At 44.0% G+C, this 19,301-nt stretch overlaps 1 protein-coding gene across 1 annotated transcript in view; it reads left to right on the forward strand.

Moving 5' to 3' along the window:
- The first annotated feature begins 1,004 nt into the window (after positions 1–1,004).
- Positions 1,005–19,301, forward strand: part of TTLL8 (tubulin tyrosine ligase like 8) — a 40,147-nt gene continuing 21,850 nt past the window's right edge. Inside the window, exons 1-8 of the mRNA XM_067564358.1 lie at positions 1,005–1,205; positions 1,930–2,057; positions 3,647–3,741; positions 6,854–6,945; positions 7,838–7,994; positions 11,634–11,701; positions 13,052–13,180; positions 14,871–14,985. Coding sequence (XP_067420459.1) covers positions 1,975–2,057; positions 3,647–3,741; positions 6,854–6,945; positions 7,838–7,994; positions 11,634–11,701; positions 13,052–13,180; positions 14,871–14,985 — 739 coding nt within the window. The 5' untranslated portion in view covers positions 1,005–1,205; positions 1,930–1,974. The remainder of the gene's footprint in view (positions 1,206–1,929; positions 2,058–3,646; positions 3,742–6,853; positions 6,946–7,837; positions 7,995–11,633; positions 11,702–13,051; positions 13,181–14,870; positions 14,986–19,301) is intronic.

Genomic DNA, 19,301 nt, shown 5'->3' on the forward strand with positions numbered 1-19,301 from the left:
AAATTTTTCTGTTAAAACCAGTTCCACTCAGCCAAGGTGTTTTAACCTCCTTTCCTGACTCCCATTCTCTAGTCCCTTGGAGTTGGAGAAGGCAACAATGTTCCTTTGATGTACTGTTGTGTCATTCTACTTCAAAGGTGCCCCAGGGTAACCCAGTTTACCTGCGGCTGCATTTCACCCCACATGCCTGGTAAATCGGGCAGCATTGAGGCAATTAATGCTGCAGCTCTAGGGGTTTATTCGACTCCTTCATGCACGCGAGAAATCCAGAATATAGAGCTAGACGATAGGAACCTTTAAAACGGCCAGGCAGCTGGGCTCAGAGTTCAGCCTCAGCCAGATCGCCTTTACTACGAACCTGGCTCTGCGGGAAATATATTCCTGTAACTCTAAATGCCCTTTCTGCCCCTCCCTGCCACTGTTTATCCTTCCTTGCCAGGCTGAACTGAGTTCCTGTCCCCTTCCCACTGCCACCTCACGCCCCTGGCTGCTCCCCGGTGCAAGCGATTCCAAGCCGCAGCTGCAAAACCCGTGGACGGAGGGTCAGTTTCCAACCCAGTGGGAGCAGGAGCTGGTTGTTGTAGTGGAGGCGCTGTGTGCAGGATGGTGCCACCGAACCGCTCCCCCCGCGCGCTTTGCTGCCAGGAGCAGGTACTCACTTCGCTGCCCTCCAGTCCCACCTCTGGTGGCAGGTTCCGGGGTAGCAAAGTGCGAGGGACTGGAGGGGGACGGGGGTTCACCCCTGATTTTGCCTATCTGCCTCCCTCCTCCCCACGTGCGTGACCCTCCTGTGCATGCAGTTTGCCCCCTTGAACACACTCGGCCCAGCCAGCGCTCCCCTGCGCAGCCCGGCTCGTAGCGGGGCTGGCTCACCCTACAACCGCCCGCAGCAGCGAGCACAGAGCGAGAGGGGACGGAGCAGGGCAGGTCACCAGCCGCATGCGCCGATGTTACTGGGCATGCTCAGGTCGCTGGGGCATGCTCAGTAACAGCCCAGGTGCAGGTGCAACAGTCAGGGAGCGGCGTCTTGTTGTGACCCGCTCCCCGCGCTGCCTGGGGCCGCGGCGGCTACTCACGGCACTCCCTCCCCCCAGGGCTCGGGCTGCCTGTGATGGTCACAATGGCCGCGTGCGGCGCTGGCAGCGAGGGGAAGGGCAGGGCCGGGCCGGGCCTCCAGCCGCAGGGAAAGAAGCTGCTCCCCGAGGGTAAGGTGGGGGCTCGCCAGCTGAGTCACGCCCCGCGCTCAGGAGGTTCCCACCCACTTCCTAAGGGCCGCTGAAGTTACCGTGCTATGCTGTGCTGTGCTGTGCGTGTTCAGGTTGCCCCTTAGAACAGCTTGAGTGAGCCGCGCTCTCTCTGCCAGGGAGCAAGTAGCTAGAGACAGGCAAGCCCCAAAGGCTGGCTTTAAAACAGGCCACCTGTGGGCGTCACCACTGCTTGGGAACACCTCTGTCTCTCCATGCGGGGGCTTGCCCTGACTGGTGCCCTAGTGCTCTTCAAGCTGTGGTTAGGACAGCAGCCTGTCAGTGTGATCATGAGCCGAAGACCTAGTCCCTGCCCAGAAGAGCTCCTGGTCTTCACAGGCAGACAGGGCAGTTCAGACACGGGCTGTAGGTCTCACTGAGGGATACAGGTGTATTTGGGAGGTGTTACAGAAACTGACCTTTTTATACACTCAAAGCATCTTTCTTTGGAGGATGGCATATCAATTTGTGTGCTTTTGGTTTAGCACAATTTCTGTAGCCATTTCCCATTATTTACATACAGTGAACAATACTGTAGTAGGTAAAGCATCCTCAAAAAGAAGTGTGGTTTTAGCTTGGTGTTGTCCCTTTAATATTAAAAAATAATAAGAGGTAGAGAAAATAAAAAATGGAAGCATATTACAACAAATTGAATAATCTGAATAATCTATCTGTAAATTTGCAGAGCAAACAGCCAAAAACAAGTAACGATGACGCAGCATAATGTATCATGATGAATCAAATCCATGCAGAAAGAAGACCACTCCCATTGGCTTTAAATGATGAAGAAAGAAAAGAAGAAGAAAACAGTTTGTATTTGCAGATGAATTTTTAATCACATTTTTGATAGTCACATGACATCTATAAAATATCAACATATAATTAATCTTTTTCATAATCTCTAACAACAAAGAGCCCTTAGTCTGAGAATATGACATGTTCTTCGCTAGCACTTGTTCAGAGATGAATTACCCTGCACAGTGTATTTTCAATGTCCTTTGCCTATCAAGACTTTCTACTTATGGGACAATTTACGTCCTTTAAAAAAGATAAATGGAAAGTTATGATTATGTGGTCTCTAGTAAGCAGGGTGTAACATTTCTGTGTTATGCCTTTCAGGAGATAAAATGTATGGTTGGAATTGTTAATGATTTAATTTTAATGCCTAATTAAAACTACACATTTGTTATAGTGGATTATGGCATGTGTGTTATGAACTCTACTGAGTTTTTTAAATAAAATCTACAAAAGGATGTATAAAACATTATTCATAACACAAATACATCTTTATATAGAAATTTCAAGCCAGCAGTAGCCCAGAACAACAGACACATAGTGAGATTTCAGTCACACAATACATTTAGGGTGCCATTCTTCCCTGCTCTGGTTATTTGTGACTAGCGAGGTGGAAACTCTGAAATCTTCAACTGTTGGAGTATCTGGAGTATTCTTCCAGTTTGTGGGGAGGAGGAGGCAGGGGAGGTGTTAGAGCAGGGGACGTGTGGCAGAGTTTATTCCTCTGTGGAATGGACTGCAGATTTTACCTTAAACTCTCAGATCTACCAAGACCTGTGCAGATCTCAGGGATCCATTTGACACAACAGCCATCCACATCTTGGCTATGCACTGCCACCCTGCGCTTCTGGTTTGTTACAGCCCCTGGAAAGCACATTTTGCTTCTGCCCCAGCTACGTTATTACAGACTCCTCCAACTATGGCTGTTTCCAGAAACATACCACCAAGGTGGGGATTCCATAGTGCAAAGGAATAATCTACTGAGGCTAGTTTGTGGGATTTTTGGGTGGAAAATCTGGTTGAGAGCCGCCAATCCTATGTCTACCTTCATCCCAACCCTCTCTACTAATCTGGATTCTCAGGGAGAGACTGCTGCAGGGTTGGGAGAAAAGGGAATATTCTGGTGAGCCAGTTTTCCTTCCTTCCATAACTCTCATAGTTGATGGCTCATTTCTTGTATGAAGACTTTATAATATAAGGGATTAGCTACCCTTACTTAGTTCTTCATTAAGTGTATTTGGTTCTCAGTACTTTTCAGAATCAGGCCCTTGAGAATTAACTGCATTGAATACATCATCTTTGAGTGATGTCTTATGGAGATAATTTATATAGCTAAATTAAAAGAATTTATTAACCTGTAGAGAAAATTATTTTCCAACCATGAAATAAAACTCACATGTTAATTAACCAGTTCCTCCTATTGGTGGAAATGGGTAATTGGAATCATAGAAGAAATTGAGCATTTAACTATGGGAGCATTTAACTATTTCTTCCTTGGCTCTTCATAGGTGTTTTTGTTATTAACTCACTTTTAACATCTAGTCTTATCAATTTCAAATAACTTCTCTAGTTCTGTATTTTGGAAACTGTCTGTTCTCTTTGATAAGAATGATAAGAACCATCCTTCCCCCCCAGAAAATCCCAAAACTCAATGTGAACAAATGTTTTCCCACAGTTCGCTGCCACCAGGGATTGCTTCCTAGTAAGTCTCTTGCTGTTGGTATTAATGTTGGTATTTCCTAATTTAAACATTTTCCACACACTCTTGGCACAGATAATCATTTACCTATGTACAGCAAGCTGATTTTTAGCAGTGACTAAGTTCACACTATACTGTGTTTTGTAAATAAAAATGCTAGAAGTTTTAGCAAACTTCATTAAAGAAGTAATAATATTGTGAAAATAATATTGTGACTGAATACTTGCACAAGATCATTAAAACAAATAGGAATATATAACAAATGCAGTACTTTCTTCTCATTAAAAGCCTGAACCAAAGCCTATAGAAGTCAGTGGAAAGACTCCAATAGAGATCATTGGACTCGGGATCCCACCTTAAGGTCCAGATTTGTAAAGCTATTTAAAAAACCCAAGGCACTTCCTAAATTCTCCATATGCTGATAACATGGAATCCTATCCCGTGGAAACTTGTTTAGTTCTAGGTAGTCTCGCTTGGCAACGTTTTAATAAAGGCAATTTTCCATTAGATCTCCATCCAGTGATTGGATGTATGTGGGTAGACTCTTAGCCCCATGCAGAGTCCTGCTGAAGCCAAGAGGGTTCTGCATGGGGACAGTGGTGCAACTGATCAGACTCTGAATAACCATACTCTCCATTATACTTGACCAGGGTGGGGTCTGTTTTGTCCGTTCATATTAAATTTACTTTCTTCATAGACGTCATATGGAAAAGTGATTTTCACAGCAAGTTACACTTCTGTGCAGGCCCACGTGGAAAAAGGAACTTTTGCTGAGGTGTAATGATCCAACTAATCAGAAAGCTCATTAGTCTTTACTTTTTCCATTGTAATATTTTTCTCTGCAGAGGAATGTCCTGTTCACAGCAGCCTCTCTTTAAGATTCTTCCTGCAAAACATTTCTAAAACCCATCTTTTTCTCTCTGTCCAGACAGCTAAAAGTTTCATTCATGCCTTCATCATCTACCACCCTAACAATTATAACCACCTCCTCTCTGGCCTCCCTAATGCTCACATCAGCACTGCCACTCCATTCAAAATACTGCTGCTAAGACCACCTTTCTTGTCAATCTCTTCGACTATGTCCTCCTCCTCTTTTAATAACTTTTAATAACTGTCTGCTCTTTTTTGGATTGCATTGCCCTTCACCTCTTCCACTCTGCCAACAATGCCAGCTTTGTCCATCTGTCAGCTTCTTGCACAGTGTCTGTGCACCTTCTTCCATGGAGCCCTTTAGATGTGGAATTCCTTTCCTGAATTGATCCATAAGGCCACGACCCTCTGTTCCCTCAGATCTCTACTTAGGTCTCATTTTTGCCACAACCCAACATTTTGCAACATTAACCTGGGGTGTGGGAGTTCAATTCCTCACTCTGCCTGAGCGGGAGAAAGGCTTTCAAGAGGGGAGTCTCCCAACTTTCAGGAGAATGCTCTCGCTACTGAGCCATGGGATATTCTGTTGTGGGGATCCCTCGATCTCTCCTGTTGAAGCTGTTTCATTCTGGGTAATTACTTAAGTAATCATTGGAGCATGGGGACTGGACCCTGGGTCTCTCACCACTCAGGTGGGTGCTATAACCAGCAGGCTAGAGTAGCTCTGGTCCACTGACTCTGACTACCACCACTCTCCATTTTGTGTGGGGTAAGACAGGAGCCTAACTCATTCTCACAAGAAACAATTTAGACACTTAAGCCACCTGACTCTAGGAGAGCGGTTCCCAGCTGTGGACCTTTGGCAAAGATAGACCCCTCCTTGCAGCCTGAACTTAGATGCTGAATTTCATGAGAGGGGTGGGGCTGAGCACACAACCCTCTCCTCAGCATCTCTCATTCGCTAGCTTAGGTAGCTAATGGCTTAGTACGTTGGCTTTTGTTGATCATATTCTGAGGTTCCTATCTCTTCCCATACATATATAAGGAGCTTAACTCAGGCTTTGTGGATCACATTATTGTTTGAGGGATTTTCTAGACACCTGAAAGTTAGGCATTGTAATGCTGAGTGTTGCAGGGTGTAAATCTGGACCAATATCCATACCAGTATTCTTTCTACAAATGTCATGCTGCCCTAACAAAGTATCAGAATGGTGAAAGTGAGCCATAATCTTAATCATTTTACTTTCATGGGTAGTCCCACTGAGATCAGTGGGATCACCCATGTGATGAACAGGATTTGGCCCTATGATAAGTAACCCAACAAAGATGCCACTTCTTCAAAAATGAAATGCAGAACAATTGAATGTGTTTAGTATTGAATACTTTTATTAGTAAATGAGGTTGAGGTCCAAGAGATTTGGAGCCCAATCACACAGTCCTTTCAAGATCTGATCCTGCAAACTGATCCACAAGGACAGGAAAAGAGGAGGGGTACTAGCCTAAGATCTGAGAGATCCAGATTCAATTCCCTGCTCCACTACAGACTTCCTATGAAACCTTGGGCAAGTCACTTATCCACATTTTACAGAGGAACAGAGAGGCTAACAGCCCTGGCTACCTCAGAGGGGTGTTAAGAATGTAAATACATTAAAGATTGTGAGGCACTACAGTAATGAGGGCCAAATAAGTATTTTAGGCTTGGCCTACACTTACCTCCATGATTCAGCGGCAGTCAACGGGAGTTACGCAAAGTACACAAAGAACTTGCATAACTCCCATCGACTTCTGAGCTTCTCTTCTGCGCACTGTCTTCACTGCACTGCACCGACGGGAACCGCATTCCCGTCGATGCAGTGCTACGCCACTTGCGGGAGTGGATTAATAATGTCGACTTCTGGATCGACTGAGCGGGTCTTCACTGACTGCTCAGTCAATCCAGATAAGTTGATCTGACGGTGGCGACTTTGCCGCCATCAGTGTAGACATAGCCTTAGATAAATCCCTATGCCTATATGGTGTTCCACTGACTTCAGATGACAGTATGGATCAACTTGCAGGATAGGGGTTTTAGCTTGTAAGCTTTTAAGTACATACTTATATGTTTATACAATGCTCAGGCACATTGTGGGCACTACTAGAAATGAGTGAGCATTGCAAAAGATAGTCTTCTGTTTCTGTGTATTAACTGCTTCTTTGGTTACATTTCCTGTTGCTCAATAGCTTTTTTCTTTATTTTCTTTTTTAGAGCTAAAACAGAAAATAGCAGAAGAGTCGTCTCTTTCCCCCAAACTGGACAAATATAAGCTGGCAAGATTTTTAGCTGACAAGGCAATCAGAGTATGTGTCTTGACAATAGATTTTTAGTGGTTTTGTTTTTCCGTTTATGATACTGTTTTCTAACAATGGTATTTTCCCATTTTCTCGGGCAAGCCGAGTGTTGATCATAATGACCTAATAGGTTTTTAAAGTTGTTAAACCCTGTCTGCTAAATGGTGTTTAAAACTATGTTGGCATTTAAAAAAATACCTTCTTCCTAGTTTAGACAAGGCTAAAGTGCATATAATACTGTGCAAAGACTGCCCGTGCCAGAGCTCTGTCAATACACATCCTTCTCACATTGAATTACAATACATTTGCTCTTCTATTACTGGAATATAATTAAACAGTAACTGCCAGTGAAATAGGCTGAATTCTGTGCGGGTTTACAAGCTGAGGGGAACAAACATGCGACAGAGAATAGATAAAGACTATAAATCCATGTTACACCTAGATAATATGGTGATTCAATGCTATAAATATATCTCTTTATCCATTATATAGTATATCTGTATGTAGATATGGCCAAATTTTGTCTGTGACGTTGCAGTTCACCTTTATTAATCTGGCTTTCCCAAAGTGACAGGGTAATATGTATTCCCACTGCACTAACCACCCACCTGTTACTGGAGGGAAATTGCTTAATCCTACTGGGTACTAATCAGAAGGATTGCTTTCAGGACAAAGACTGTGTTCCTCATTTGTGTGTGTGTGTTTGGGTTGGGATAGCTCCTAGGACATTGTGCATGCTGCTGAACTTCAATGGATACATCTTTAGTGTTTCCAAAATGTAATGCTTGCAACTTCAAAAGCATCACACTAGTGTTTATGTAGACCTTACTTGTAAAAGATAAAACATAATATTTTTGCAGTGTGTGTCCTTTCATTTAAAATTACTTGTTTGCAATCTTAGGAAAAGAAAATATTTACCATCTGTGGACCCTACCCAGTAATTCGTAGAAGTTTAAGGAAAAATGGATGGGTGGAAAGAAAGCTTTCCATAAGAAGTGACTTACAGGACAATAAAGATGACGATTGTGATGCTGATTGTGAAGATGGTGGAAGGAATGGTAGAGTACCTAAATAGCTTTCTGCACTCACATAAATGAGGAAATAATGTTTTATGTAAAATGTTTTAATATTTTTAATGTTAGCAGTTTTCATAACAGTAATCAACACAAAATGATCAGAACCAATCATGCAGATTTTCACTTTCAATCCCTGATTTTGAAAAGAGAAGAAAAGGGGTGATGAGCCTCTTGCTGGTAAGGAGGCTAAGTTTGCAGGTCTGGCTGTTAGGAAAGAAATCTTCTTTTTCCTGTAACCTGAACATATGTCATCTAGAGTCTCTGAAGGACAATAGACATGCAAACCTACAATGCTATTTTTTGACCAGACAGAAGGAACTCCAGAGAGTAAAGCAGAAAAGTTGAGAATGGACTCTTCTACTATATGGGTGGGTGTTCCTCCTAGCAGGAAGGAAGTGCTACCTCTGTCCTAGTGATTCTAACCCCAGCACAGGGAAAATGAGGACTTCCATTCTTCCAGCTTCAGGAGCTTTTGCTGTAATGAAAACAACATCCCTGCCTGCACACTCCAATTTGTATTATCAATGAGCTCCTCTTATTTGTTTCAGTGAAGCTGTTGTATGGATAATTACAACAATTGTGCTTGTACTCCTTCTGATTCCCAATGCCTAGTTTTTAAGAGCGTTTAGTAACATTTAAAGATGCCTGTGCAGTTAAATAACTGGTAAATAGAGAATTAATTTAATACAAGACAGTTATTGTAAAAGCATTCATATTGTATGGCTTATCCCATTAATCATATTGTATGACTCATCCCTTTTTCTGGTGTAAATAGTTTGTATAGCTGTAGCACCTTTCATCCAACAAACATAAAACTATTTACAAATAATAATGTATTACGCCTCAACACTGCTGAAGGCAGGTCAGCATAATTATTCCCATTGCACAGGTGTGGAAACTGAGGCACATAGAGGTTAAGTGACTTCACAAGGTGATAGGAACATAGAAATTACCAGTCTAGATCAGACTAGTGGCCCATTTAGGGAGATATGCCATCTGTAACAGTTTTCAATATCAGCTGCTTCAGATAAAGGTGTAAAATACCTCATAATAGACAGTTAGGCAATAATATCTCAGGGGGTAGTTCATAAATAAACCAAGCACTTAGTAGTGGTAAATAGTAACATAGCAAGTCAGTGATAGAGACAGGAACAGAATCTGTCTTCTGCTCTGACCAACAGATAGCACTTTCTCTACATTAATATTTCAAGTAGTCCAATCTTAAGCAACCGATGAAAAAGCATGATTCCTGGCACAGAATATTATAGGTGACACTGGTAACAGCACCAATAATTAAGGCTGCCCTTCACTTCCCATTATAAGGCCCTGTTTTCAGTTGTTTGTAGCTTTTCCAAACTAATTGTTTGGGTGGAAATTTTCCATGCCAGGTGTCTGCCTCAGGCTGCATTTTTGGGGGACAGTTTCAGCTAAAATGATTCAGCCATTTCAAAGAACAAGGTTAGGAAAAAAATTAATTGTTTTGCCCATCTAAAAACATTCTGGTGACCTTTTCTTTGGGAAGGTCTAGCACCCCCATGCTTTGGAACAGAGACTTAAAATTTGGCAAGGTGGTGGCCTTTGCATCAAAGATGTGCCTTGTGCTGTGCCTATGAAAATCTGCCCACATATGGCCAAGTTATAAGTCTTTGAAAAATTGCAGTTATCACATGTACATGAGAGACTTCTTAGAGCTAATGGGGAGACTGGGAGTAGTTGGTCAAGGAGACCGGGACCTGGGCGGGGGCAGGATAGACAGATCTGATAAAGAACTGAAGTGCAGAGGAAGAATTGGTACTGCCTGAGCAAAGAGGCTGGAACAAGGAGTCATAGGGAGGGGGGAGACTGAGATTGGGTGAGGAACTCAGGGAGGGAGACTGAGACTGGGAACCAGTAGGTTGTGTAGTGAATGAGGCTATTGTCTGTAGGACCGCTACCTCATTTTTTGCAGAAGTTGGAAGCTGTCTAGTGAAAGAGGCACGAAACTGCAGGAAGAAATAGGATGGTCTCATGGTAAAGGCCATTTGAGAGTGCACTGGAGAACTAGATTCTTGCCTCTACCACAGAGTTCCTGTGTGATGCTGAGCAAGTCACCAAACCCAACTTTTCACAGATGATCACTAACTGTGTGTTCCTCATTTCTGAGTGCCCACTTGATATCCTGGTGTCTAACTTGCAGAAGTGCTGAGCACTCAGCTGTAGCTGAAGTCAGTGGGAACTGAGCTTTCATATCAGATGCTATATAATGCTAAACAATGAGAATCCTATGGCACCTTAAAGACTAACAAATGTATTTGGGCATAAGCTTTCATGGGCAGAAACCCACTTTGTCAGACGCATGATGCTAAATATATAATGCTATACGTTGCTAGATATATAATGCTAAATGCTCTGAAAAAATCAGGTCTTATGTGTCTGAAATTGGGCACCGAAAATTAGTAGACACTTGTGACTTTAATCTCTGTGCCTCAGTTCCCTGTTGATAAAATTGGAATAACTTGATGGCATTTCTGCATCTTTCTGTCTGAAATGTGATAATGTGTGAATGACACAGGCAATCACTGATGCCTAGATACCCCCTGAAACTTTGGGGCAAGAACCCTTTTGATTTGGGGAAAGCTAGAAAATCAAAAGAGTGAAAATGGGGACATATGGAACCCCTGCTATGTGTTTAGCACAACCACAGCTTCAAGCAGCTCTGTAGTTGTCTATAGATCAAACAGCTGATTGATGGCTCCCATTAAAACCTTCCAGCATATTTGGCAGGGGATTCTGGTATGGGGAGAGGGGACGGTGGGGAGCACACAGAACCCATGTCAGGGAAGAGATTACAAGGAGCTGCAGGGAGTCCCTGAAATAGAGGGAGATAGGAGGGCAGCACACAGGGAATTTGTGGGGTGGAATGGAGGAATGCAAGAGCCCCAGCATGTGTAATAAGCTCATCCCACAAAAGCTACAAAGTGTGCAAGGGCAGTCTCTAGTAATAACCTTCATCGCACAGGGATGCTGTGAAAATAAATTAATATTAGTAAAGCGGTCAGATGCTATAATGATGAGTGATGTAGAAAAGCCCAGAAGGAAATTAATAATTTGTCTTCAGAGCAGGATTTGAATAGTATGCAGTACAGAAGGGATGGGGTCACTTAACAATGAGGATAAAACAAGATATTGAATAGCTGCTCAATCAGTGAGCGCTATCCATCTTGTGTCTGTGGAAAAAATAGTATATTATCATGTACAGTAATTAAAGACTATCATAATGCATATGCATAATGGGCAGAATTAGGGTTGCATTGGCAGTCTTACCTAACTTTTGGGTATTTGACTTTGCAACCTTCATGTTCTTTTTACATGGTTTTGTGTGTGTAATATTCATATTTATTAAAGAAAACATTAATTTGTAGGTGCTAATGTTTTCAGCCTAAAGGTCATGGGAGATAATAAATGTGAAGCATCTTTTATAGGACACATAGCTCCTCTCACAAAATTTGTCTGGGATGGGGTGTCTTGCCTACTTCTAGCCCTCTGTAGATAAGACTCCCTACTATGGGCCTGTTAACTTCTGTGGGCTTTAAAACAATATATTTATCTATGTTGTATTATTGTTACATGATTTTTTTAAAGGCAAAAGAAATGTCTTGCGTGAAGAAGTTTCTGGCTTTGACAATTCAGATGACATTCATGATATTATGGTAGGATTACAGATATATTTATTGTTTTTCTTGGAAGTGTATTTTAAAAAATATTTCTAAGATAAGTTTTAATTATATGAAGTATTGATTTTTTTTGTCTCATTTAATTCACTGCCTTTTACTATCCAGCCACAGGGGGCCAAATTCTGCCTAGGTTCAATAGAGTTACACCAGGCAAAAATTTGCCAGCTGGATAGCAGAAAGAAATGCCAGCTAAAGTGCACCTACACTAGGAAGAATTTGGCCCAGTATCAGCATGGGTGTATTTTGTGGTCCATCAGATTGGTATGCAGTGCCCACCAAATGTATGTGCAGCCTCTATTGAATTAATTTATATTGTACATCAAATTAATGGTGCACTGGCCAGTCTACTAATTGATAATCAAATCTGTGCTCTTGTCATTCAGGGAAGTTTATTGTCTGATTTATCGGTTAATCGTTTAACTTGCATTTACACACCACATACACCAACAGTACTTGTTGCATGTACTTATTCCTATAGCATACCCATTGAAGCCACTGGCTGTCGTTCCTTTGACTGCAGTAGGAGATGCCCCCATGGGACTTACTAAAGAATCTTACACTTGCCAGGGTGTTATTTGTCATCTAGTTTTGTCATTTGTCACTCTCTGAAATTACACGACCAACAATCTGAAATTTCATTGATTTTATCCTAGTCCAGAAGACAGCATATACATTATGGGTTACGTGGCCATCACTACCATACCAAAGCTTTGCCAAGTTATTTTGGCCATCTATTGTGTTGCACTTTCACATTGTGCTGGAAGACAAGGATGGCTTTCTCTAAAGAAGCTCACACATGTCTCTGAAATGGATGCTCAAGATACCAGTGATGCTACCCGTGAACAAATGAGCAGACTAGAAAATCACCCCACAAGCCAGTAAATCCAATTAAAAAAGAAGGGGGCTTGAGCAGATGACATGAGGGCCTCCAAAGTAATTGTAATTTTTACTGTTTTCTTTGGGACTGGGAGTTTCTCAAAAATATACACGTTTATATTTTTGAGAAATATACAGTCTTGGAGCCTTAAAATTCCACTTGTCCTGCAGGCAGAAGAGCATCAAGTCTTCGTTTGTTATTCAGAGGAATTCACTTTGGAAGTGCTCTAAGGAACAGGTAGAATTAAAAGGCTCTGTGACTATACATGTTCTCCCAACTAAGTTATGACAAGTGTGCCAGTGCATAGCTTCCTGTGCCCATGAAATGAAATCATGGGTATAACTTTGATGTACGGCAGAAAATGAGCAGTTGATCCTGGATATATTAATAAAAGTTTTCTTGGCTTTAAATCTATGGAATCATAATACAGGTTCTTTTATTTTTGCCAGTCTAGGTTGGTAAAAAATGAAGAGACATTCTTTTTTTGGACTATAAAAAAGGATGCAATTAATTACCATAATCTACATTGTGATCAGATACTGAATCATTATGCAAAAACTGGCTCCTTTACAACTAAAGTAAGTAGATTGTTAAAATTACTTGGCCTTCGGTGGTGTTCCCCACAGTGCACCTGGGAAACTTTATTGATATTAGGTTTCATGAACAGATTATACAAGGTGAATGAGTGTTAATGGGGTTTTTTATTTATATCCATGTAAATTTGATCAACAGTTACTGATATAGGAAGTCAAAGCTAAAGACTTTACATATATGGGACCAAATTTGCCCCAGGTTATTCAGAAGGATGAATTTGGTTTTCTATTGATAGAAACAGGGGGATGGTGGATTTTTGGAAATTCTAAAAGGAACAATATTCACATACTCATCTCTAAGTATGTGAGGCCTCAACCCTGAAATCAGATCCACGTGTTCAGACCCTTGCACCCATATGGAGCCCTGCTGATTTAATTAATGCTCTAAATGGCATATAGGACTCTGCCAGTGTGGATCCTATTGCAGGGCCCAAGTGAGCTGTATGATTTGTGTGTTGGCTAAGTACATTGTATGATAATGAGAGTTTCAGTAGTGGGTTGATTTTTGGAAGTGTTGGTGGGGAAGGATTGAGGGAAAGCTAGTTATTAGCTACTATTTATGATTTGTTTTTGTGATTTTATGTCAAAGGCACCTAGGGCTTTAAGATAGTTGTGGTACCATTTTGTTATATTAATATTTTTAACATCTAAATAGATTGTTGTGCTATAATTAGAATAATGATAAAAACAAAGTACCTGAATATATGCAACAGGGTTTAAGGTCTTTTATTTGGATTTGGTTTCAGAATTCAAGGTCAAATTTACCATCACATATGTTGCACCCTCACTAAGTGATCCTGATCGCCTAAGTATTGTAGGTGAACAGGTCACAATTGCATTACCCAGCAATGATCTGTTCATGTGGCAATAGCAGGGGAAGAAAGAGGACTATAGATAGGGAGAGGTAGATTTCCAGGAATTGGCTATAATTTTTAAAGTCCTAACTGGCTGGGATCTGGTTACTTGAGAGAGCACTTCCCACCCTATGCCATACTGCCATACTGCCGTACTTAAAACCAGCAAAGGTGCTGGAGCTGGATCTCTCTTTTTCTATAAGTGGAGGTGAGGTCAGATGTTCTCCATAAACATCCCTCAGTTTTGGAACTTGCCTCCTTAATCTATCGGAGCTCAGATCTATTGACCTTCCTGTCATACAGCAAAGCTTTCTTCCAGCCATTTAGGCTCCAGTTCAGGAAGATACTTAAACACTTAAGTCCACCTCTATTAAGGAAATCACTTAAGTATGTATTAACTTTAAGCAGATGCTTAAATACCATTAAAGTCAATGGGATATAAGTGCTTGTTTAACTTGAACCAAGTGCTTAAGCACTTTCTTGAATAGGAGTGTTTTGCTGGGTCTCAGGGAGGGTTCATTTGAGGGAAAAATGTATATTTACTGTTAGGATCAGGGCATGGTGGGGATAGCTATGTATCTATATTGGCGTGAGCAACCTATTATTTGTTATGTTGAAAAATAATGTGTGATTGCCAATGTTATTTGCAGTGCAGGATGGGCACCTGTTAATGGAATTACATCCCTTTATTAATAAAAGGAATACATACATAATTTTCAGTGGAAGTCAAGACAATGCTGTCTGTCCTGTCTATCAGTGTATGAAGGAAAATGCCAAACCAGGCCTACACATCATCTGATCTCTTCCTTATTTTTTTTAAGATTGGACTTTGTTTGAATCTGAGAAATTTGCCATGGTATGTTCCAGCAAATCCAAATACCTTCTTTCCCCGCTGCTATGGTATTTGCATGGATGATGAGAAACATGATTTTATAGGTAAGTCATTTGAGGCACTTCAGTGTTTAGTCTCAGGCATTTCTCTGTACTGAGAACTTGATCTTGAAAGCAAGGTTCAAAGCACTGTGGCCTGGATCCAGCAAAGCACTTAAGCATTCAATACTTTAAACATGTGAGGAGTCCCACTGAAGTCAATAGGACAACTCGCATGCTTTAAGTGAAAACTTGTGCTTAAATCAGTGCCAGTACCTGGCACTACTGAGTCCTTGCAGAGCCTGCCCTCAAATTACTCCCCATCAGGTCCCAAAGAGCCTCATGGCTCATCTGAGTGAAACATCCTTGCATTCGTCCTATTATCGAATAATGCTGTTACACTGGATTTACACCATGTAACTGGGAGCAGAGTAGATTTAGTTCGTACATATTTTCAAACTAATTGATAGTCTACATCATGCTTTAGTCTGCACTACAAGGGTGCAAATTCTAGTGTGCACTAGGGAGTTGTACTAACTGGCCCATGTAGATCCTGTTGGCTCACATTAAATGTTCTTCTTTGAGTGCTTGCTCATGTCCATTCCATTGTAGGTATGTGCGTACCTCCGTGCATGGTTATCGGAACTTGTTTCCCTTTAGCAGTACCCGTAGAGCTGGCTCCAGTGCCCCCCAGAGCCCTGCGCACAGTGCTGCCAGCTCAATGCCCCCTCAGTTCCTTCTTTCCGCCTATGATGATTGCTGGAACAGCTATGACTTGCATTGCAAGCGTTCTCAATCCCTTTTGTTCTCCTTAATCATTTGTTGTTTGTCTTAGTTAGGTAGATTAGTCCTTAAGTGTTATTAATAGTGGTAGTTTAGTTGCTTAGGATAGTCCCAGATGGGACTTTGCTGGGAGTGGGGCATGCCCTGGTCACTGGGCTTCAAACCTTGTGCCTTCTGTGGAAAGGCCTTTCCACTGAGCGACCCCCATGATAGCTGCCTAAAGTGCCTGGGGAAGCTCATCATAAGGAAAAATGCAAGATTTGTAAGGCTTTCAGACGTTGAACCCAAAAAGCCAGAGAGATCCACTTGAAAGCCTTACTAATGGAGGCAGCACTCAGACTGGCTTCCAAATCAACCCGTTCTACCTTGGTATCAAGCGTGGCATCGGTGCAGAGTGCGCCATCAGCACCAGCCCCACCTCGGCACCAGACTTCTTCCTCTCCATCGAGGAAGAAGCAGCGAAAGCAGCACACAGAGTAAGACTGCTCCCCTGCACCGTCCAAGAAAGCAGGGTGGAGCACAGGGCCTCATTGAGGTCAGACAATGGAGATTCACTCGCCACTGCCGGAGCCTATGTCTCCAACAAGAGATCCACCTGGACTCCTGAGAGTGGGAGAGCATCTGTGCACCTGCCGGTGTCGTTGACACCAGAGGGATTTCATGCAGCACGGACCTTGTTGGCTTTGCCCATGTCACCCGCACCACAACCTCCGCCCAAAGAGAAGGGGCTGGTGTCACAGGGGAAGCCCACATTGGGACCCCCTGCTTGGCTTAGGCAATCCCCAGAGCCTGGGGGACAATCTCCAACAGTCCAATTGCCCCGAGTGGAAGGGTCAACACAGTGCCACTCCCTGAGAAGACACTCCGGGTCACGATCGCTGGAGCACCCTGCATTGGCAGGGCACGGAGCGAGATCGCCATCTTGGCACCAGTTGTGGTCCCCAACACTGGGTGAAACTCATTCCAGGAGGCGGCACCTCTCTGGGTTGCCTGCAAGAGGCCACTCCCTAGAAGGAAATCGGCAGTGTTCCCACTTCCCAGCACCGAGGAGTTCACCCGCACTGGTGCGGTGCAGAATCCAGTCGCTGGAGGCAGACTTGGCACTGAGAGGGAAGTGGCACCGTAAGTCATCGGTGCCCAGGCACTGCTCTGGGCTTTCCAGTTCATGGTCTGAGCATGATTCTCCGCATCGGCACCATGGCTCATTGTCATCACAGTCAACAATGCCAAGAGGTGGTTCTCCAGAGCGCCAGAGCACCCACAGATCGGGTCATCACTCCATCTCCACTCGGCACCGTACAGCTCCGATGCAGCCCACCATGGTCATCTGACAGTGAGTCGGTGTCCTCTTGAGAGGATGGCCACTGGGAGAGTTGTCGCTACCAGCAAAAGATCCTTGAGTACCACTCTGCTCAGGCAGCCCTGGAATAGTCTCAGGGGCAGTGGTCACCCCAATGGCCATATTGGGGAACTTGGGGTTTTCTGGTGGGGCCAGGTCCGCAGTCATTCAGGTCATCTGGGGTGCTGTCCATATCACGCCCAAAAATAAAGACAACAAGAAAGTGGACCTGTTTGGAAGAAAGGTTTATTTGACGGTAAGCCTGCAGTTTCGAATTGCCAATTAGCAGGCTCTCCTGGTCAGGTACAACTTCAATCTCTGGGACTCACTAAAGTGTTCTGCAGATGCTTTGCCCCAGGACCAGGTACTGGACTTCTGTACCATCCTGGAGGAGGGTATTACGGTGGTCAGAGCAGCACTGCAGGCGTTTTCAGATGCAGCAGACTCGGTGGCAGAGCTATGGCCTCCGCCATCTGCATGCGCAGGTACTCGTGGCTGCAATCCTCGGGACTGTCCCAGGAGGTCCAACAGTCCATCCAGGACCTCCCCTTCGATGGGTCAGCCTTGTTTTCGGACCAGATGGATGCGAAGTTGCATGGTCTGAAAGACTCGAGGGCCATGCTCTGCTCCTTGGGTCTTTATACGCCCCAGGCCTCTTGGCGCCAGTTCCGTGCTCAGGGCCAGCCACAGCAGAAATACCAGCCACTGCAGTTCATGCCCTACAGACAAAGGAACAGAAATAGGGGGTCTATGAGATGTTGACCAATGTCAGGGTCCTCCTCAGCCCCCCAGAAAGGGTTATCTAGGCGATCCAGTAATCAAGGGCGGTCATTTTGAAGATGTGCCCGAGGATGGCATTCCAGCCTGTTCCCTGGATCTCCCCTGTCCCTTCTTGAACCGCCTAGCTCCCTTCCTGTCTGAATGGGCCAAGGTCACTTTGGATCGCTGAGTCCTTGGCATAGTTTCAGCAGGCTATGCCCTTCAGTTTGCTTCTATCCCTCTCAACAACCCTCCCTCCTGTCCCTCTTCAGGAACTCCTCTCACCAGCAGCTCCTCATGGAAGAGGTAGTGACCCTTCTCAGCCTGGGGGCCATAGAAAGGTTTCCAATGGACATGAGGGGAAAAGATTTTTACTCAAGGTACTTCCTCATCCCCAAAGTGAAAGGGAGTCTCAGGCCTATACTAGACCTGCATCATCTCAACAAATATCTCAAGAGACTGAAATTTCACATGGTCTACCTTGCCTCCATCATTTCCTCCCTGGATTCAGGAGACTGGTTTTCCGCCCTCCACTTAAAGGATGCATACTTCCACATTTCTATTTTCCCCAACCACAGACGTTTCCTCCATTTCATGGTGGCTGGCTCCCACTACCGGTTTGCAGCGTTGCCCTTTAGCCTTTCCTCGGCCCCAAGAGTGTTTACAAAATGTATGGCGGTAGTGGAGGCGCACCTGAGGCGCAAGAGGGTCACATTTTGCCCTACCTGAATGATTGGCTAATCAGAGGCAGGTCCAGGGCCCAGGTCCAGAACAGTGTAAATCAGATGTGCCACCTGCTGCCGGCTGGGCCTGCTAATAACGAGCAGAAGTCCATATTAACTCTGGTGCAGCAGATAGAGTTAATTGGGATCTCCTAGATGCTTCCGAAGCCAGAGATTTCCTACTCCAGCCACGCTTTGAGGTGATGTCCGCCATCATCGCTCACCTGCACTCTGCCCAACTACAACAGCCAGGCACTCTCTGCAGCTGTTAGGCCACATGGCGGCCTGCACTTACGTGGTGAGGTTGGCTCGCCTAAGACTCAGACCACTCCAATTGTGGCTCACCTCGGTTTATGCCCTGAGCAGACATTCCCTGGATCAAGTGTTCATAGTCCCCCCCACAAGATCCTGGCTGCACTAGACTGGTGGCGTAGCCCCCGGGCAGTGTTGAGGGGTGTGCCGTTTGAGGAGCTAGTCCCCTCGCTCACTCTGGTATTGGACACCTCAGACTTAGGATGGCACATAAGGGGTCCGGTCGAGGGAGGAGAGGTGCATTCACATCAACGTGAGAGAGTTACGGGCTATTCGACTAGCTTGTGGCGTGTTCCTCCCGCTTTACTATGGTCAAGGCGGTGCAGGTACTAACAGACAATACAGCGGCCATGTATTACTTCAACAGACAGGGGGAACCCATTCCTCAGCCATCTGGAAGGAAGCAATTTTCGGTTGGACCTGACGGTGAGGCGCAATTTTCACATAATAGTCTCTCACCTCCCTGG

This window comes from Emydura macquarii, unplaced genomic scaffold (genome assembly GCF_026122565.2).
Source record: "Emydura macquarii macquarii isolate MOO-44397 ecotype Brisbane River unplaced genomic scaffold, CSIRO-AGI_Emac_v2 contig_2636, whole genome shotgun sequence".
Lineage (NCBI taxonomy): Eukaryota > Metazoa > Chordata > Testudines > Chelidae > Emydura > Emydura macquarii.